Source organism: Cololabis saira, chromosome 7, assembly GCF_033807715.1.
Source record: "Cololabis saira isolate AMF1-May2022 chromosome 7, fColSai1.1, whole genome shotgun sequence".
Classification (NCBI taxonomy): Eukaryota; Metazoa; Chordata; class Actinopteri; order Beloniformes; family Belonidae; genus Cololabis; species Cololabis saira.
The window spans coordinates 20,802,312-20,824,584 of record NC_084593.1 but is presented as its reverse complement, the minus strand read 5'-3'; the positions used below and the strand labels follow the sequence as shown (position 1 = coordinate 20,824,584).

At 42.2% G+C, this 22,273-nt stretch overlaps 1 protein-coding gene across 5 annotated transcripts in view; it reads left to right on the top strand.

Annotated features, from left to right (window-relative positions):
* Nucleotides 1-22,273, top strand: part of unc5a (unc-5 netrin receptor A) — a 149,132-nt gene that overhangs the window by 102,908 nt on the left and 23,951 nt on the right. The window contains exons 5-9 of one of the 5 annotated variants that reach the window (XM_061725025.1): nucleotides 729-909; nucleotides 6,144-6,311; nucleotides 14,292-14,456; nucleotides 20,421-20,609; nucleotides 21,368-21,667. In XM_061725025.1, coding sequence (XP_061581009.1) covers nucleotides 729-909; nucleotides 6,144-6,311; nucleotides 14,292-14,456; nucleotides 20,421-20,609; nucleotides 21,368-21,667 — 1,003 coding nt within the window. Of the gene's footprint in view, nucleotides 1-728; nucleotides 910-6,143; nucleotides 6,312-14,291; nucleotides 14,457-20,420; nucleotides 20,649-21,367; nucleotides 21,668-22,273 lie in introns of all 5 variants that reach the window. The other 4 variants (XM_061725024.1, XM_061725027.1, XM_061725028.1 and 1 more) reach the window with 4 other exon arrangements.

Sequence of the window (22,273 nt, the reverse complement as noted above, 5' to 3'; positions counted from 1 at the left end):
TATATATATATATATATATATATATATATATATATATATATATATATATATATATATATATATATATATATATATATATATATATTTAAATATATATATATATATATATATAGACAAATCAAAGAGAGAAAAGGAAAAAACACATAATAATAATAAAATCCAATTTACATTTCTACTATCTATATATAGATTTATATATATATATATATATATATATATATATATATATATATATATATATTTATATATATATATATATTTATATATATAGACAAATCAAAGAGAGAAAAGGAAAAAACACATAATAATAATAAAATCCAATTTACATTTCTACTATCTATATATAGATTTTTATATATATATATATATATATATATATATATATATATATATATATATATATATATATATATATATATGAACACAGGAAGTCCAGAGATCATGATTGGCAGCAGATACATTGTGTATATATATATATATATATATATATATATATATATATATATATATATATATATATATATATATATATAAAATCTATATATAGATAGTAGAAATGTAAATTGGATTTTATTATTATTATGTATTTTTTCCTTTTCTCTGTTTGATTTGTTTCACTCTTTTTTTTTTCACGCTCATAAAGTGTCCCCTCTGCCTCACGCTCGGCCGCTGCAGAGCAGCTCTCAGCGTAGCGGCAGTGAATTCTGACTATTAAAATATGTTTTCAGGTGGAGTGGCAGAGAAATGAAGATGTGGTCGACCCAGCGAGTGACCCCAATTTTTTCATCACCGCTGACCATAATCTTGTCATCAAAAAGGCCCGCCTGGCAGACACAGGCAACTACACGTGCGTGGCCAAAAACATCGTTGCTCGCCGCAGAAGCAACTCCGCCACGGTGCTTGTCTATGGTAGGTGATGATAACTTCTTTTAACAGGTGTCAAAGGGAAGCACAGAGAGGCCCGGCAGCAGACCTGGGCTTTATTTAGCTTTAAAATATATAACCTGAAAAAATGTATGTACCGGTACAGAATCATTTTATGTTTGCATGATGTTTCTGGTGTTCCATATTTCCACATTCATCTCCGCATGCTGTCACGCAAGGGCCACATCTGGGTGTCGGTCGTCTGCTAGTTGCTGGTATGATTTTTATTGCGATTTTACTGTGCAGTTGTGTTAAAAACAAAAAGCAGTGTTGACATGAATGAGATAAGTTGACAACTCACAAGTTTTAGCTCCGCTTTTTCTCCACCAGGCAGCAATTTATACTTGTGCATCTGCACATTAATTAGGAGAACAGAAGCTGTGGGCAGCCAGTCTGAAAAAGCTGGCAACCTCTGATTTCACGGCTGCCATCTTCCTCTTTGTCTGTTGTAGATCGAGTAAGAGAAGAGAAATTGAATTAACAGCAAACAGTAAATAATGACTTGACTTGATAAGTACACTGACCTTTATTACAGTGCAGAGAAGCAACATATTTTCCTATCGGAGAGGGTGCCATGGGTATCGGCACAGTAAAAGCCTCCATACATTAGAGTCTGTCTTTATTCTCAGTTGCATGCGTGCAGGATGTGGAAGTCACATGGGAACAGTTAATGAAAACCATTTTGTGAATGAGAGATGTAAATTGTTGCCGTGTCCTGCACACGGCAACAATTGAGTTGGACAAGTAGGACATGAAACACGATGTAGATGTATGTACACCTGCGAGGCTTTTGTCCTTGCCTAATGTAAAATATATTCTTTAAAATGCAATGTTAGGGATTTTTATGTCTTTTATAGTATCTTAAGAATAATAAGTTATTAAGAGTTACCTCTTAAAGTGTCAGCAGGTGCTTGTTTTTTTATTTAGTTTTATTAGTTAACTTTGAAATGGATTTTAAACCTTATGTGAAAAAAAAACCTGCTGACCTGCTTTATTTATACAAACATATTTTAGCTGTACATTAAAGCTGTTACTCTTTGTAAAATAACCACTGCACACGTTAAAAGTTTGATGTCGTGATACACTGCAGGCAGAAGCAGAAATAAGTAGGTATATTCAAAAACACGAATGCAAACACCTAGAAATCCACACATCTCTGTTCAAAGGTGCTGCTTTGATTCTCACCAATTCTACATCCTGCTGACATGTCATAAAAACCTGTTTGTACACATGTGGAGCGCACAAACCTCGGCAAGAAAACAGGCGAGAGGCATTTGAACTGATCTCTGGCACCGTAGCAGTATGAAGATGTGCCACTTCCAGGAAAACGTCCCATGCAACTGATCAGTCCACCTCGCATACTATATCCCATAATGCAATTCATCCCTTAATGCTGAAGCCAGGCACAGCGTTGAAATGAGCGGTTTCCGATTGTACTGTTACCACAGATTGTATAAGAAGAACTGGACAAAACCCCTGTGACATCATCCATATGTTTCGTAAAGAGTGTTTTTAAAGCTTCTTTTTCCTCCTACTGAGCAGCGCCCTGTTGCAGAGGCACTGAACCTGCTGCCCTGGAAGCCGGCCTATCATAGTTCAGTAGCGGCAAATTACCTATCTTAACTTGGTTTAGCTCATGCTAACCTCTGATGCTAATAAACAGCAGAGGTGTCAAAAGTATTCACATTCATTACTCAGGTAGAAGTACAGATACTAGAGTTTAAAAAATACTTTTGTAGAAGTTGAAGTATCAACTCAAGTTTTTTACTCAAGTAAAAGTATAAAAGTACTGGTTTCAAAACTACTTGAAGTATAAAAGTAAAAGTAATGTAAGGGGGAAAAAAGCCATTAAGGACAAAAGCCATTGAAAATGAATGTATCTTAGTATAATGCAAATCTATTAAAGAACCATGTGTGTGTACTATTGAGCATTAACATGTGTTTCACAGAGCAGAAGATATGATGACTAGTTGCCTATAAGTATTGTAATGGTGCAAAAAGTCAAACTTCAGAGGCATGTTATCATTTATCCTAACCTTTATTGGAATGTACATCCAAGTTTAGTTGCAGGAATCTGAGGGAACGGATGTAAGAACAAAACTGGACAAGAACATCTGAAACAACCACAACCAAATTCACTCTATCCGGATGGAGCAATTTAACTGGATAGTTTTTTTTTAAAGGCCGAAATGAAATAGAGTAACAAGGCTGTTTTTAAAAGGTAAAGAGTAAAAAGTACAGATAATTGCGTAAAAATGTAAGGAGTAAAAGTAAAAAGTCGTCTGAAAAATAATTACTCCAGTGAAGTATAGATAACCAAAATTTCTACTTAAGTAAGGTAACGAAGTATTTGTACTTCGTTACTTGACACCTCTGATAAACAGTAACTTACATTCTTTCTGATCAAATCTGACAGCCCGTCTTCATTTCTGATTTTTCCACCGAAACATCAATTAAAACCTGTGATGTTAAAATGAAGATCGTGAGAATTCTGCTTGAGTAGGAACCTCGAGCCAACACTAAATCCTAAATCCCCCGGGCATTTGTCACAGCTGGCTCCCGTACGCCGAGCCTTGGCCGAGGAGCTGCAGAGCTCCCAACAGAGGTCCATTTGCGGACCTCCCATTTCAAATTTTGTAAATTTGGACCTTTTTGCAGGTGGATCAGTGGAGATTGACTCGCTTTTGCAGCCAGTAGTCAGTCAATGGACTGCCATTGTTCTTATTTTTGCTCTAAACTTAACTTCACACAGGAAGAAGAAGTACCCCCATAAGTGTGACATAATCATTTTAATGGTAACCATATAACAACCATTAACAACAGCCACTAAATAAGTTTGTAGCACTTGCCGCATATCAGACTGAAAGTACAGCCCTGTGTTTGGAAAACAGCCTATTTATGATTCCATATCCACACGCTGCTATTGGCTGGTGTCCACAACCGTTTGTCCAAAGGCTGCTGTCAAAAACAGAATTGTTTTATTTGTCTGGTTTAGAAACAAAAAGTTGCAATACATTGGGGGAGACACTAAACATGGACACCTTGAGCTGAAAATATTATGTAGTGCAGTTCTCAGTTTTGCGTTACACTATTTGCACATTCATGACAGTGAAGATCACAGGTCCTCTGACTTCCTGCCAGCAAAAGCTCCTGATAAAACTGGATTTTGGTTGGTGGAATGAACATTCAGAGATCATGGTTATTCTTTTGTATACCGTATAAAGGTTGCGAGATGAATTTGGGTGTGGGAAAAGCCTTTGTGGATTACTTTTGATCTGACATGTGTAGTATTTGTATTACATCTTAGTATTGGCACCTGAAATAGCTGAGATACACAGAACTTTGGCAGAGTTTCAGAAATGTGCTGCTGGCCTCAAATTCAGAATGAGCTGCATTATTTCGACATCACAACAACTCTTCTTTACACAGTTTCAAATAAATGTAGTTTAGTTAAAATAATTAGCAAACAATTCAGTTACTGTATACGTAAGTTTTCTGTTTCTTTTAAACAGAAAAGGATGTGAAGAGATGCTGGTAGGTAATGTGAAACATGCTGATTTCTTTTTAAAGCTGATTTTATTTGGACTAATTTCAAACTCTAAATAAGGGTATGAACTCATAAATGGGGCTGTATGGCAGTAAATGTTAAAAACAAACTGTGCAGTGCATTATCACAGAAAATTGTTTTTAAAAACTGCGTTCATGTAGAGCATGCTGTCGTAACAAAAATTATCATAGATTCCTCTGAGCCTCTAGCATAAAAATAATGAAAAACCACACAGTTCTGCCTTGTGCTGATAATTGATTAGTGGATTGAATTCACTCTGACGGCAAGAGCACACACTTATCATGTGCCTTTATTATCAAACTGTTGTTTTCGCTGGTAAATAGTGGGGGAATGGCTGCAGCACCTACACGTGCAAGTTGCAACTCTTCTCAGTCTGCGCTTGATAAAATAACATGCATGATAGTGAGGTTGAATCACAGTAGAGGCTGAATTGTTAAAAAAAATGATGTTACCGGTGTCCATGTTGCTTTACTTATAGCAAAGAGGAAACATTTATTTAACTGAGAGCATCCCAGTCTACGATGGTAGTTAATCTACCTAGCTGTAGCAAGTCATAATAACCGCTACTTTTCAAAGGGAGTTCAACAGGGGGCCAGAGATGCATTTTAACAAGGCCTGGCTGGTGTGACTGCACTCTGTGCTAAGAGGTAATCAGAGGCCGAGTTGCCTGGCAATTTACCTCGTTGTGGCGGGCAATCAATCGCATAGAGAGGGCAAGGAAATGATTCAGCCACGACAAGCACAGGAGAGAGTTAGGGGGAAATTAGGAAGGGAGTGTGTGCAGAGAGGGAACGACAGTGCTGCTCAGGTCAATAAATCAGCTATCTCTGTAGCGCGTAAGCCGAGGGAAACACAGCACACGCGGAGCCGGAAGCTGCATGATTTCATATAATCACCTGCCGTGATTAAAAGTCATTGTACAGGACCAATTATGTGCCAATTGACGGTTCAGTTTTGTAATGTGAATTTTTGAATGGCCTAAATTTTGAGTGTCAAATGTAAAAGAGGAATAAATCATGCAGTGGTGCTTTTTACTCGATGAGGAATACAGTACTTTAGTTTCAAGAACTGCTTGTAATGGTGTGAAGTCAGTGGTGTGAAGGACAGCTGAAGCAACTATGCTACTGGGCGGTTATTTCCCTGTAGCACGTTGGCATTTCAGTGAAGCAGGTGTTGTTTTTATTATGCTTGTATGGCCATGATCATTATGTTTAAATGGCATGGCTTTTAATGATCATTTTTCTGACATCATAATGAGTGTTGCGTATAATATCCCTGCATTACTCTGATATGAAAAAATGTCCACTAGTTTCTCTGCAGCCTTTGCTGACCTTAAAAACAAGGTGAAAGATGGGATACGCTCATGATATTTTCTGCTTCCTTTTCAAGCCATTTTGTTTTCACTGCATTTGGCCATAATACCCAGTTCAGACAGAGGAAGCAGCCTCCGGTGCTCCTGCTCTCCCATGTGCATCTAGCAGTGTCGTATCGAGGAGTGAAAAAGCAGTCACGATTTTTCTTGCGCAGCACAACTCTTTTCCGTTCTGCATGTCGGGTAATCCTGGCTGCTCTGTCCCTTCATTCATCCGTCCCTCCTCCAACTACCCACCCCCACCCCTCCCCTCCATCCCCCTTGGCGTTGGTTCGACAGTCAACGGCGGCTGGTCCACGTGGACCACCTGGTCGTCCTGCAGTGCTGTGTGTGGGCGTGGCTGGCAGAAGAGGAGCCGGAGCTGCACCAATCCCACGCCACTGAATGGAGGCACATCCTGTGAGGGGCAGAACGTCCAGAAAAGTGCCTGTGTGGCCACCTGTCCAGGTAATTCCCAGGCAACCCTGTTTGTCCTGTGGTGCTTGGCTTCGTGTGGCTTCCTCTTTGCATTTTTTTTGCATCTAGAAGTCATCAAGTCATTTTTATTTTGGCTGCCCTTTTGTACCTTCAAGTCCTTCTTTTTCTTTTTTTTTTTGCTTCCTGCAATTAGGCCGCTTACACAGCAAAGCCAGAGCTTAGTAGTCGTCACAGTAAGGCCTCATCGTACAAGTGATGTATTATTATCACACTTTGTTTACACACCTCTTTGTCATCTGCTCTGTGCCCAAAATCAGCGTTTATTTCAGTGACATTTCTACTCGCAGAGACATGGTTGAGGCTACAGTACTGTGCCGCACCAGCTAGTACGTTTGTTATTATTTGCTGCCCAAGCTGCGTAGTAAATATGGGCAATGAAAAAGCTGAATTATGCTGGGTTGCATGCCTCGGTTACGTGAGAGGAGTTGAGGGCATTTCATTTGCCAGCTCAGTCTCTCTTGCGAGAGCGTCAGAGGTAGAAAGTGTCCTGCCTGATAGTGAACAACACATATTGATCTCTGGGAGCCTGGGATGGAAGTCAAGCTGCCTCATTTGCAGTCTCAGATTAGCCGCCTGTCAGGACGTGACGGCGAGGGGGAGAGCAGGATAGGAAAACGGAGGTGTAAGGTGGTCACAGGGGTAGAAACGGATGGAATCAGATACATTGTAAGTAAAAACAAAGCCAAAGAAAGCAGGAACAGAGAGATAATTAGAGAAAGTGTGAGTGTGTATTAGAGCCGCTTGGCTGCCAGCGGATCAGCGTGAGGACAGACAGTCGCGACGCTGCAGCCATGCTGACCGCATAAGAACTCTCCTATGTTCGGTAAATAGCGGAAAAGGAAATACAACACCTTTGGCAGTGGCAGCGTCTCCTGGCCTAAAACAGAGGTTATCTTCTTCAGTGAATCAAGGTGTTGTGTTACCCATCTCCCTTGTAAAAACAGCCCTCGATGTCAAGCATGAGTGTAAGTAACATGGACCAGTGAAATATAGCAGGAGATGGAAGATGAAGGTAACACCAATGCGAAAGGAAACGTCAGGATCTGGATGGAGTTGGAATTACCGGAGCCAGAGCAGCGAGAGATGGAATTATAATTAGAGGGGGGCCCAGGGATACTTGACATTCCTCCAAGGCAAAGCAGAATACCGACCTCCATGAGCTTAAAGAGATTAATGTCGGTCCAAGCTGCTATTGTTAGACCTATCCCCTCCCTCCTTTATCTTCCTCTTGCTCCACGAAAAAAAAAAAAAGTCTCTAATGCCAACCATTTTGGTGATGGGACCAAAAGAACTGCATTGAACCCTGCAAATATGTTTTACAGAGACTTGGAACACAAAAGAACTACTTTTTTCTTCTTTTATGATGGGAGACGCGGAGCAACGTGACCCCACTTACACCTGCCAGTCTTGTTGTTTGGTAACAGAGCGTAATCTCTGGCTCCCTCTCTCAGGTGTTACCCGTCTGAGACTGGTAACATCAGCAGCACCGGCAGGCCCAGCTGTCTGCAGCTGCACACGGTTCCCCTCAAGGCCGGAGTCAGTCCACCACACCACAATCTTGAGATGATGGGCTCTTATTTCCAGTCACAAGTGGCATTGAAGCTCATGTGCGTTCAGACATTTCTCTGAAGTCCCGGCTGCTCCTGTCATTTTTGTCATCCAGAAACATTCAGAGCCAAGAAAAAAATGTCTCTCGAAAAACAGTGAAAAAGAAAGAATGAACTCTTTTCAGTTCAGTGCGAAAAATTATTCACACGGTGGAAAACATTCAAGACAATCGCTATTCTTCCCCCGGAGTGGAAGAATAACAGTTCTCCAGCAAGCTTACCCCAAGGTCAGACTGTGCAATTATTAGAGAAATGAAGAAAAAAGAGCTTTGTTTTATTTTTTTTTAAAAACAATGAGAGACACTGAGACTGTATTTAGCTAATTTGGTAAGAACAAGACATTTTTTATTATTCTCTTACGGATAAAATCTTGACTTGAAGAGGTCGTACTTGCTTTTTGACATACTTGTTTGTCTCCAGTTTTCCCAGTCTCTGCTTGGAGACAGCCTCATCTCACAAACAGAACTTAGCTGCGCAGCATATGTTTGCACTTTAACCATCCACGCTACTTTTGGACCAGAGTCCTGTTGTATGAATGACTCATACAACAGGATGGGACAATGACAGGACAATGATCTGGAGAATACCAGCAAATCCAGCATATTTTGGCTGACAGTTTAATGAATCCATGTGGCGTAGAGTGAAACTATAAACTACCGTTCAAACAGAATGCAATGACTGATAGAATATTGCGTCAGGATTTAGCTTTTGAATTGGATGCAAAAATAGAAACCCAAATTAAAAAAAAAGCAGGAATACATATACTTTGTCTTTCAAATGTGTACATCTTTTAATATCCAGAACATCCTCAGGGGTTGTGACTCCCATTTCTCACATAGTCAATTAAAAAAGGAATTTGTTTACAAGTGGTGACAAACACCTTCAATAATGATTAAAAACAAAAACGTCTCTATGCTGCTGCAAAACCGTGGTTAGATCATCCAGTGCACTCAAAAATCATATTTGTCATAAGTTTAAAGTGACAGCTTAGAAGCAAGTATATCTTGATTTGACATGTGCCTTTTACTTCCTCACCCCTCGCTTATTAGTATCTGTCCTCAATGCCTTTGCTTGGGTTTATGGTGGGCGAGGCTAAGACACGTAGATATTAGCAGAGGAGATATTAGATTGGGAGGAGGAAAGGACGACAAGTTAAATGAGATAAAAGGCTTGAAACAATCACTTTCACGTTCATGGCAGCAGCCACAGACGTTAGAGGCAGCTCCGATCAATCTCCTTCTAAATAGAAAAAGAAGTACGTTCGGAATTAAGCAGTAAGTTTACGCACTGCAAACTTAGTAAGTTTGGCATGTAAGTTTTCAGTCTGGACGTGATCAAATCCAGTTCAATAGATGAGCTAAAGTGCAGCCGTCGTGCAGCATCAATGACCACATGGATCAAATGAGTAGCTGCAGTTACCATCAGCAGCTCAGCTAACAAGTCCTATAAATTACTTATCAAAACAGACTAATGCAAAAAGACTTTAAAAATGTAGTATTACATAAGTGAAGCAAAGTGTAGAAAATTTCAGATCTGAATCTTTTGACCCCCCTGCAGTGAAAAGACTAAGAAAATTGAAAGATCTCATGCAAACTTCATAGGGATAAGGCTCCACTGACCCCAATTCACTTTGGACTATCTGACAAGCGCCCCGTAGGCAGACAGAAGTCCTGAGAGTGAAAATCCTCCCTCTTGAACTGTATATACCCTTTGTCGAGTGTGTAGTCCGTTCTGCATCATCGTGCAGAGGCGGCATCGCCGCTCACTGCATAACGCCTGTGATTATGCCTGTGTGAATGGCCTTCACAGGTCCAGAAAGTGATTTTAGTTAATCTCAAAGAGAAACTTGAGAGGAATGAAATGCATGGGGAGTTGTAATGCTGTAGAAAGACATTGTTATTTATTCAGAGACACAGCTGACATTTGGATTCTGAAGTAGTCTTCTTTTATTTTTTCATGTCTTCTTTGAGATTCCTTTTTTCAACTACTCTGCCTTTTGTTTTTGAGTTGTGTGCTAAAAATTACATGATTTAAGGCTGGTCTTGTTTCAAGACTTCATTAATTATCTAAACTAGAGATTCTATGTTGATTATTAGCTCTCTAGTGGTTTTAACTTTCAGCGTCAGAGCTTTGGATGGGGTAACAGAAAAAAATGAATTTGGGATATTTTAAGCTGCTTATCCCTGTAATTTGCAGTAGCAGTCGGGTTTTGTGGTAAACACATTGGTTGCCTGAATGTTGCTGCATTCATTCTGTAGACATCAAAGATGCTGTCAGCTGAATGAACATTTGCTGGAAACAAATGAGTTTAAACTTGGAACCAACAACATCCAAACACGGTAATGTCTCCTCACTGCCCAGCCAAGAAATGTGCCAATGGCCATTTTCTGCACTACTTTTTAAAAGTAGCATGATTCCTTCAGAGCAGTACAGTCACAGAGGCATATTTTCATCCGCAATACATTATATCAGCTTGTACAGACTTGCACCGCACATCTATTCACGATGACTCTTGTTTCTAAATGTGAGCTCCCACTTCTCATTGGGAATGTGTGAAGCCAAAGAGGCTCATCTGTATTTTTGTCTAAGTCTCAAAGTGTTTAATGAGAGTTGGCGGAGGCCCGTGTGGCAGATCAGATGGGCTCTGTGCTGAGAGAGATGCGGGAAGCTATGGAGGAGGCTGAGGCTAAGCCTGAGGCTGAGAGCAGTGCAGATCAACATTTGAGACAGCGAGTACCCAAACTGTGCAAGCTTATCTCCGTTTCTCCTTCCCTTCTCTTCCTTTTTTTTGTCTCCATCCCAGAATATCCCACTGATGTATCCTGCATAATTCCACAGTCCGTCCCTCACCCTGGTATTGACTCTGCGCCTGCATTGCCTTGTGGTCAGAGCCAGCAGTCATAGCAAAAGTGTCAGATCATGCCAATATTTCTAAGAAAGACTCGTGCAGTCTCAGCCAGTAGCTAACGGTTGGTCTCCTATATTGGACAGAACCCGTCCAAAAGCAGAGCCTCTCTATAGATAAACAAACAGAGCCGTTGCCTGAAACAGGAGCGAACACCAAACAACATAAAGAGATTTTAAAGTTGTGTGAAATATTTAATGGTACTGATCCTTGTGACTTGCCAGAGAGCTCATGAGAATTCAGCAAATGGAAAACAAACAGACTCGAGGCTTGTGTAACTTGCGCACTTGTGTGCTTGTGCACGGATGTGTCGTACATATGCGTCCATATGACTACTTGCTGCACTGCAGGCAAAAGTTTGATTCAACTTACGGATTACATAGCACTGCATTTGTGGACATTATCGAAGATTGTTCTGCAGACTGCATATTTTATCTGTGAAATAAATAAAGGCTCGGGAAAATAAATGCGGCAGCAAAGCACATTAGTTCACTGTGAAAAGATGGTGGCCATCTGGTGACAGCCTTGCATCATTTTTAATCATTTGGTGCCATTTGTCTTGGACCACCCCCTTCATATCTCACTTTGCTTCTTTTTTTTCCGTGATTAAGCCACTGCAGCAGAGTACACACAGCTTTGTTCGGTTATGGATCACAGCCTCCTCTGGAACCAGTGAGAAAGATCTGATTATTCATATTAAACTTGTCAGAATTACAAATTAAGGTGTGATAATTAATCTCTAGTGAATCACCCACTTCTATGATCTGAACAAAATAAACATTTCTGCCTTTTTTTCTTTTTTTTTTTTCCATCAGCCTTTGAAGACGGGGATTAGGGGGGGATGCTGTGCATGCGTGTGTTGACAGGCAGTGGGAGCAGAGGGCGACTTGCTGGTCTCAGTGGTGCTTGTCCACCTCCTTGTGTTCCCTTCAAGGACACAGAAACCATAGGTGTGCGATGATCTCGGTGTCCGTCAGCCGCCTTTGTCATTTTGAACAGCAGTCTGGCGAACAGGCCCTCCCACTGACCTGTGAAGAATAGTTGGATACCTTTTGCTTCTTCTCTTGGCAACATGTCCAAATGGGGGCTTGCCACTGGGTTATTGTATTACTGTCCCTCCTCTGAGACCTGTCTGACCTGGCACCTGTGGTGCTGTGTGATTGAAAATCAGCTGTGGTGTCTTTTGCAGTTGTGCCAAATAACTCTTTCTGGGAATTTGATAAAGAAAACCGTGGCTTTGGATTATGGTTCTCTTGTGTGAAGTAGAGGGAAGAGGTTTGTTTCTAATTTCAGTATTGAATTAAAGAATAGAGGGCAGTGCAATTTATTCTTACTTCACTACATTTACTTTTGCTTCTCACTATTCTTTTAAGAGTGGAGAGATCCTTTTATGCTGCCCGTGCTTTCTTTGCTCTGTGCTCATGTGTAAAACTTTTTTCTTAAATATGTGACATCTATTCAGAAACAGAACAGGCAACTAAGGATTGTTCATTCATCTCCATCTTCCTTTGATGTTCCTCATCTTTTGGTTTGTAGTTCTTATTCTCACATCCACATTCTCATATGCATCATTCTGTTTCACACCAATGTTTTTGTTTGAAAATGTCATTTACGTGGCCATTAGTCTTGCGTTCTGATGGAGAGAAAGAAAGAGAATTTCATCACCTCATCAGGCCAGATGTTGATCTCATCTCTTAATTTCAACAATGGCGTGGATAAACTGAGGGGCAACATGATACATTCATTTGGATGTAATTCACTATTTAGCCACTCTCATTCCCACCCTGGATAATCAGCCCACTGGACCACGGATGGGTCCACGCGATGCCAAACAAGGACAATTATCTGATTGGTTCTGCTCTCTCTGCCAAATGGGTCTGACTGCAAAAGGCCCAAGCTGTGTCAGCATGCCTTCACACATGCATGCACACACAAAAATGCACTCACTTTCACTTGTAGTTATTTAAGGTCAGTCGTGAAGAAACGCGCAGGCTTGTGTGGGATCAGATTTTTTATTCTCACACCTAATCTTGAATCTTCTTGAATCTAATCTAATATGGTAATGGTAGTTAAAAAGAAAAAAAGTAGAACTAATATTTGGCTCAGTTATAGTTGGCTTCACTCATGTTGTGTTTAAACCAAAGCCTCTGAAACTACTGCAGGCCGTGCACTTTGTATTGCCGGAATTAATGAGCAGTTTTCCCAACCCTTTGGTCAGTCAGGGAAACGGTCCCTGCGGTCACCTTTATGACCGCAGGGACCCTTCCCTTACATGTCGTGTGTGTGTGTCCGTGTGTTTGTGTGTACTTGTGTTTGTGTCTGTGTGTGTGTGTGTGTGCAGGTGATCCACATCAGGTCCCTTTCCTTCCCTTATGTTTGGAAAAGAGAGTGAGCTGGTGCCAAGCCCCCATGAGAGCTCATTACTGCTCTTTTTCCCATTAGCCGGACGGTAACCTTCCCCAGGCCTGGTGCTGTTTTACTCTCAATGCCGACTCCCGCCCCCACCGTCCATAACGCCAAGTTGCCAGCACTTTTATGAAATATCCTCCCTCTCTGTGTGTAGAAAATCTGCTTATAATCCTTATAGCAAGGCGTGCTCCGAACTATTACTGGTCCATTTCCACTTGTCTCTTTTTTATACTATCCTGTGTGTGATGATGGGGTGTTTGAAGTTATGCTTGGACTGTGGGTGTAATGCACATTGTCCTCCTCTCAGAGTTATAGCAGTTTTATTATGTTGTGTATCCATTTACTCTGCAGGTAACACCACAGTTTCTATAGTAACACCTTGTTTGACAAAGTAATTAAATCCAAAGTGGGTTTTTGTCATATAAATGCTCAGACTTTGAAGATATTTGACGGCAGACTGGGAGACCAGTTTACAGATTTGGTTTGCCCACAGCTGGGACTACAGCACTATGCAGTACTTTCACCCCAGTGGGGTTTGGCTGAGCGGTATCTCATTTCCATGTTTAAAAATAAACAAAGAAAGTGGAATAGAGCAAATATGGCTCTCCTCACCGGTTTTACATCCCGTGGTTTCCCTGTGTAGCTGCTGGGCTTAAATATGCACAAACGGATTTGCATGTCCTCATAAGGTATCAAAAGCAGGTTTATACTCTATAACAAGTGGTTCTGCAGTGGACGGCAGAATATTCAAACACTTCTCGACTTACATGCAAATACACCACTGCTTTTACATTGCTGTTGCGTCTGAAGTTTGTTTGTAGTGTTGTAAAAAATAAGTTGCAGCTCTTCTTATTGAAACTGTTCAGCCTGCTTTCCAATCAATAGTTTCTTTTTTTTTCCCTTGTAAACTAAAATAGAAGTGCTTGAAGTGCATCGGTTTGAGTTTTTGCTGCCTTGTGTGTGTGAGCGTGTGTTTTTTTGCTCATCTGTGAGTTTTTTTTCTTTGTTTTTCTATATATTTGTTCCTAGTAGATGGAGGCTGGAGCGAGTGGAGCAAGTGGTCGGCGTGCGGCGCGGACTGTTCGATGTGGAGGAGCAGGGAGTGCACCCAGCCCTCGCCCGGCACCGGGGGCAAAGACTGCCAGGGGCTTGACCTCCAGTCTCTAAACTGTACCAGTGAGCAATGCCCACAAAGTGAGTGTGCAACCGCCCACGTACTGAAAACTAGACTCTCACAGTTCAGTTCAGCAAAACGATCGAAAAAGATGCAGTTTCTGATTTATTTTATGCCACTTTTTGGCAATAGGACGAGTGGACAGCCAACCGTTTAACTGAACTAATGAAGTGTGAACTGACATTTTAAAACCAATGTTTTTGAAACAACATTTATGTAAAAAAAAAAATACATGTTGCTAAAAATGGAAAGCAGTTTGGTCTCACAACCGCCATCAAATACAACAGCGAGCGGATCACACACGGTACAGGTGGTGCAGAAGGATCGGAGGGGGGTTGGTGTTTCCATTCACACTTTCTCTTTGTGCTTCAACATTTTCCACTTTGGAAAGACGAGTCACTGTCATCTTCTCAACAGCTCCTCCTACAAAGGCTTCAGCGATGAAAGCTGTCCTTCCCATCAGGCACTTATTCACACGTAAGATTCAGCTTTAGCCCACAGATGGTTCATTCCCACCTGGTTGACCTTTTCAGGTGATCATTTCTAATTAACACCACTTCGACACTCGCTGCTAAGATAATACAGTATTTTTCCACGTGGCACTTTGCTGTGTTGCTTTCTGAGCTAATAATAGGGCTGAGAATTAAATCATCTCTCAACTGATTAAAACACAACCTGCCAGATAAATGACCACAGGTCAAATCATCATGGCAAGCATGTGTGTGTATACCATAATTATTTTCAGGGTGAATATGTAGTTATGTTGTATTTACCATAGATACAGGTAACAACAGGTACCTGGAGTGAAGGGATTTTATTGATTTGAATGTAATACAGCTATTATAGTGTCTAATGTGTGTCATAAATAGGGCATATTTCTTCTGTCAGGGTCAAAACCACAGCACGCATAAGGCCAGGACCTGCAGCCGAGTAGAAAGAGACTCCGCAGGGTTCACTGCTGACCAGATGGACATGAAGAGAGAGCTCTGTCATTTCCTACAGTTATCAAAGACATAAACATATTGCGGCGTCCTATCCGGAGACAATGAGGGCGGCATCTTGAACAGAAAATGCTATAAATAGTGTGCTCTTTGGCTGAGCTGCATGGTAAACACTGGAGTCTTAATGGGGATTCAGTTGACATGAGCCAATGAATTAATAAACTGAATTATGTATCTTGCGCTGACTGATGTGATCAAATGGATTGCTGCATAGAGTGGGGGGCGGGGGCAGAATATCTGCTGAGATCTACTGTACGTGAATATTGCATTACAGTAGGTATTAGCACGCTGAGTAGGTGTGTTCCTGGGTGTGTATGTGTGTGTGAGTGAGTGATAGAGAGTTTGGCTGGTGCAGTGATACAGGGAGCTCAAGTCCGCCCATCATCAAAGGTCAGCAGCTCCTCCTCAGAGAGGCAAGATATATACACAAAGATGCCAGTCATTGTTACACACACACACACACACACACACACACATACACAGTCACTCAGTATTTATAGTGACAGTGTAGAGCAGAGCTGTGGCCTCTGAAGTACGCCTGTCCCAATCTGTTCCTAGCAGATGTGTTTCCTCAGACGATTGCTGTGTGAAGTATTAAAATAAGCAAAGTCGCAGGATGATTTTGACTTGTCAGCACCTCTCAGACATAAACCATATCTGCAGGCCATTAGCCATGATGGAAACCCCCACCCCCTGAAACAAAAGACACCCTTCTCTTCCAGTGTAATTGAAAAAAGAAAAAAAAAACTGCAGAGAGTCACAGTGACAATGTCCTCTGTCTGAGGGCTTCATGAACAATCTCTCATTAAGCCAGAAACGACATGCGTTAGATGAGGTTATTGTGTAATAGAGAATCAATGCACAGGCCCTGCTTTGTGTTACGACTGGGAAACGAGCTGATCTCATCCGACGAGCACCTTCTTATAAGGCAAACAAGTGAAGCCTGAGATGTTGCTATGCAAAATCTACGCAGGGAACGATGAACGTGCTGGCAGCGTGCCACAGCACAAATGGCGGACAGGTGTTAGAGGGTACGGTTAGGGTAGCAGGGAAAGATAATAGTGCTCATATTTTCAGGCACAGAAATTAGGACAACATAATAACAATTATTTGGCTTAATGTGAGCAATGAAAGTAATGAAGTACATTTTTAGTAGTGCTCCATTTTAGGTGTCATAAATGATGCACATCATGGCACTGTGCAAAGCACATTAAAGTATTATTTGTATTTAGTCTGCATGTGAATTTGGGGAGTAATTTCACAGCAAAGGCACTGATGTTTCCGTCAGGGGTTTGTTTGTCAGAGCAGGGTCATTGTGTTGCGTAAAAAATGGCTGAGCATTTATTTTGGACCATATTTCACTCTGACCCACTGAGAGATGGGACAACTGTATTGTGAAGATGGTAATGGTCACGTTCACGTTGAGAGTTTTAGTAGCCATATTTCCCTGACCTTAAGAACTCCAGTGTTATCCATCTTCAGGCGAGTGACTGGGATTGGCCATGGGATGAAATATATTCTCAGGTCTCAGGATAAATGTCCAGGAAAAGAAGCACAGGAGGCGCCAAAGCTCTTCTTTTTTTTTTTTTCTCAACGCAGTAACGAGAAAGGAGCAGGTAGAGAGGTGGTGACTGTCAGGTGTGGGTATTGTGCTTGACTGTCAACACAGCAAGAGTCCAAATTTAACTATGGCCTCATACAGTGCCTGGGAGGAGATGAATTATACGGGCACATCTCAAAGAAGTCAGAAGCTGATCCCTTACCAGCCAGCCCTGGAGCAAGGCTGAGGAGCTAAAGTGAAAGTTCATGGAGAAGGCAGCGAACAGAGATTGGCCTGCAGTCTTCTCTGAAAAAGGCTCATCACCTAGAGATCATCCGCAGGCAACTGTCAATCATGATGAGAGGTCACAGAAAAAGAGAATCAGAAGTTCTTGGCTATCAATTAAGTCAAGTTGAAATGGAGGATCGGATGATGGATGGAAAGGAGGAAGGGAGGTAAATTGGCATGGAGTGTGTGTGGAAAGAGCATGTTGGAGAGGGACTAAAGTAGAGCCCATCCAATTATAAAACCTGATTAGCTATGTCAATTAAATTGTGATGGATGTCCTTTCAATTATTGGCTAGCATCACAGAAATCAATGGGCGTGGGCCAGGAGAAGCTGAGAGTAGCAGCAGTAAGCACAGAGATGGGTTTGCTGTGACACCTGGCGGGTCAGATAAAACTTCACTCAGCGATGGTCCGATAAGCCATCGGAGATTACAGTCGGAACAGAGGAGGAGAAAGGTAGATGGAGAGGAAGAAAGAAAGGAGGGGAGGTTTCTGATTGACTGACTTTATTGTCTGGGTCCAAGAATGGCGTACACGAGGGGAAAAGAAAGAGAAGAGATACTGGATCTTTGCATCCGAGGTTAGCCGGGTGTCTTTGATGTGCCCTCGAAAAGTAAACAGCAACTAGCCAATCGAAGGCTATGTTTATCCAATCAGCAGAGAGCCGCCGGCTGCTCTCCTTCCTGACGGGTTTGGCTTTGTCTTTTGTGAGACTGCACATCTCCCAGTAGACGGCAGCACTAGAAGCCCAAATATCACAGCCTCATCTAGCCTTTGACTCGCAGAGTCTGTTGGATTTGGGAACTTTAATAAGAGGTTGTTTTTTTTTCCTTCTCTTTTTTTCTTGGTGGAGGACAAGTGGAAGGAGTAAGGTTTAGCCGGGCTGTCTTTGTACCTCTTAGCCTCCCTGAGCAGAGAAACTCCCTCACTTAAAAGGTGTTCTGGCATTGAGGAGTCCAAGCAACGGATCGTTTCAGTCGTTATTTGGACCCATTCTGCCTGCAAACACATGTACTGCAGCACTGTACATCAGCTCAGAGGGATCTTTGCAGCATTTTTGCCTTCAGACTTTTCCACACAACTTCTGTTAGGACAAGTCAGAACTGCAGACAGACCAGTCCAGTACCAACACTTCCTTTCAAATCTATGCACAATAGGATTTTTGTATCGCTTTTCTGAAAAATGCCATTATTTCACTTTAAAAGGCGTTGGCCGTCTCTCTGTACGTGTACTTGTGTACTCTGAAGAACCGTCTCAATTCAAGGTCTGCATCCGGACAAACATGTTCGAAATTCCTGGATAAATTCTTGTGCCGCCCTTTTTATCGAGGACTTCAGATGGGAAAGTATCCCAGAATGCATTTTGTAAACGGAAGTAATGGCAGAGGAGAAAGAAGTATATATTTATTTGAAATACAAAAGCATAAAACACATTATAATCTCATCATAAAAGATAAGGATAAGATAACTTGTTGGTCCATTCTGAGCCGTATAAACTTTCCGAGTGTTTATTTTTTGTTCAGTTAAGCTGCAGACTCTTTTAAATGTGTCTTAGTCTGGCAGCTAATCTTTGAAACCATCAAGCATACAGCAGTCAAATTGTACAAAAAGACTGGACTCCATCCTCCAGTCCTTCCCCAGACTTGTACTCGTACTATGAACCACCCAGGATGCAAGTTCAAACTTGGTATACTTGGAATTGAGAAACAGCTCACTCGTTGGAGATAACATCCTCTTCATTTCACCTCATTTTACAGGTGCGAAATGCAAGAGCAGATTTATTTATACTAATAAATGAAATGGAGGCACATATTAATGCTAAATATAACAGCACATCTAGCCTGCAAGATTCCTTGTGACGCAAGTGTGTTCTGTGTTTCAAATACTTAACACAAACAATAACACAATATTGTGTTTACTTCTACCAGTCATTTACGATTGATTAGTTGTCAAGGGAACTCTGGCAGAGTTATTCAGAGCCGCCTTAGACGTTAGCTGCAGGTGAGCCCACACTTAAAGTATCAGATTATACCGAGACGATCACCCACGCAGGGGATTCTGGTGTTTATCTTAAAAACATGGATACGCCTGGATGCTTCGTACAAACAAACAGTTGTCAAGGAAAAAAGAAGAGAAGGCAAGGACAAACAGATATACAGTAAAATATTGAATGAATATGCAAATCGTTTTCATTTTACACTCTGTCAGTTTTATTGTGGCATCTTCGTGTCACAGGTTCTTCACACAAGTAAAAACATGTCAAATAGACATTTACAAAGTTGAGCTGTTCCTGCCAAGCAGTGGGATAATAGAGTGGGAGGGTGGGGGAAGGGGGGGTAATTTGTGTAAATAGTCATCAAAATATGATGAATCAAATGCTAATCAGGTTGATTTTTGTCACAAACCTTTTGGACATGTTATTGCTGAAATGCAAATTGCCCACATGCTGTCAGTCACAGGCACAGTCTGCCTTGTTATTCTTTTTAATTTTAATTTTCCTTCTGGCATGTCTGCTCTCCTCTCCCTGCTTTCTGTCCTCTCTCTTTTGTTGTCAACTCAGCACACTTCAGCCTGCAGCACTTTAACCTTTGCTGTTGTTCCCCATCCCTCAAAGCTGCAGCGCTCACCGCGTCCCCTCCTTGACTCTGTTCAGCTGACAGCGCTACGCCCCCGTGGGTCCCGGGCACAATGGCCCTTCACAAAGGGCCCTGGGAGCATCCTCCACCTCCGCCACCAAATTCCACCAGCCCAAGGAGACAGCTGTAGCAAATCCCATTCTCCTGCAAAACACACAGAGCGCATGCACACAACGACGCACGCACACACACATTGATGATTTCCTGCTCCGAGCTGTCACACTGTACTTTTGGGAGGAGGCGAAAGCTCTTATGCTTTTGTGAGAGATATTTAAAAAGCGGAGCTGGAATTTCATAGACCAAGCCTTCATTTTTCTTCCCCGCGGCACTGTGGCTGCTGACCTAAGATTTATATGTGGCAGACATTAAGGATGGCAACAATACTACTTCTAGCCCGACACAGTTAGGGTCATCCAGACGTTCGAAATTCTTCATATCAACATGTTTGTTCAATATTTGATTATGCAAACCTAAATCTTAATTGTATCGATGAAACATTTCTCTGCATCTCCATTTGCAGCCGTGAGCGGAGCTGAGGATGTGGCGCTCTACGTTGGCATGGTGGCAGTGGCCCTGTGTCTGACTCTGCTGCTCATCGTGGTCGTCCTGGTGTACCGGCGCAAGAAGGAAGGCCTGGACGCCGACGTGGCCGACTCCTCCATCCTCACCACTGGCTTCCAGCCCATGGGCATCAAGCCCAGCAAGCCAGGTGTGTGGGCACCGCGGCCACGCAGGCCTCCCCACAGCAGTAGGACACTGTTCTTTGTTCTAACCTCGTGTGTTCGTCTTCCCACCGTGACTGTGCAGGCCTCATCTACATAACCAACTTTTGTGGTCGAGGAGGTGGTGTGAATGCCTTAAAGTGGTTCATGGCCCCCCGAAAGGATTCTTGATACGTGTGTGTATGTGTGCTGCAAGGGGTTGTTTTTGTTGCCTGCCTGACACATTCTTTTTCTTTTTTTTTTATCCCCGCTACCACGTTATTGTCAAGAAATGTACCCACTCTGTTTGCTGCTTGTGTGGAACTTCTGAGGTTTAACAACAAGCAATAGAAATACAACTGTCTGAGGTGGATGGAGACGGCGAACTGGGTTGCAGCGCCTGTGATTCACCGAGGAAAAAAAAACAGGCTTAATGCGTCTGGATGCTAAGCTGCATCTGAGTTCTGTTTGGGATTGATTGTGTGGCTGCTAAAGAGAAGCAGAGTGATAGAGAGGGAGCGGCACAGAGATTGACTGGCTTTGGTGGAATTTGTGTTTGTGTATTGTTGAGCATGTGTGCCTGTGAAAGCTCTGTTTTCAGTGCCATGTGTCCTTTTCCGTGTTTGTTTCAGTTTCTGTGTGTGTTGCAACAGCTTTAGACAGTGTGAGGTCTGTTTTTTGTTACTTAGAAGCCCCCCTTTCCCCCATCCGCCACTGATGGAGAGTCACACATTTGCTTCCCTCTGTCTCTGTTTCCATTATTCAGAGAATTCCCATTTGCTCACCATCCAGCCTGATCTGACTACTACCACCACCAGCTACCAAGGCACCCTGCGCTCTCGCCACGATACCACTGGGAAGTTTTCATTAACCAACGGGCCTCTGTTAGACCCGCTCCCCAACGGCTCACACACGCTGCACAACGGCAAGCTAAACTCAGACCCAGCTGAGTTTGTAAGCAGGCTGTCCACCCAGAGTTACTTCAAGACACTCCCCCGCGACATCGCCAACACTTCCTATGGGACCTTCAACTTCCTAGGTGGGAGACTGACAATCCCCAACACAGGTGGGTTCTCCGTTTCAGTCCTGTTTATATTTTTTATTTTTTTTCTCTGTCACGTTCATTACCTGCTTCAGTTGATCCCGTCAAAGATGAAAAGTAAACACTCTTATTCTTTAGCTTTGAACCAGACCGGCTCTTTACAGAGAAACCAATAAGCAGTATTTTTTTTCAGCACATTTGGTCTCGTCATCCTGCAGCACAGCACATAAATAATTGGGTAGGAAGTGTACAACAAAGAGGAAGAATTCCCTGACACATACGCCCAAGGACAAGTACTGTGAGGATGCTACAGTCGTCTTGGATTAACGTTGTAGAAAAGCACATGGTTGGTTCTGAGTTGGTTCTACGTTCAGCAGACTCTTAATTTATTTTCTGATCGATCCAGATCAATGCTCTCACTCGAGGTCTGGTGTGCATATGTGCTACTGGCTTGAATCTATGCACCACTTCAAGCCCTCCGAGTAAGTCAGCAGATTTAACCGTAGTTTAGCTCTTGAATTCATTCCAGAATCAACTACCATAAAATCCTCTTGTCTTTCACACCATCAGACAGACGTACTAAAGTCCTATTAGACGCAGACCCTCTTCGCCCCACAGTCTCGGTCCGGT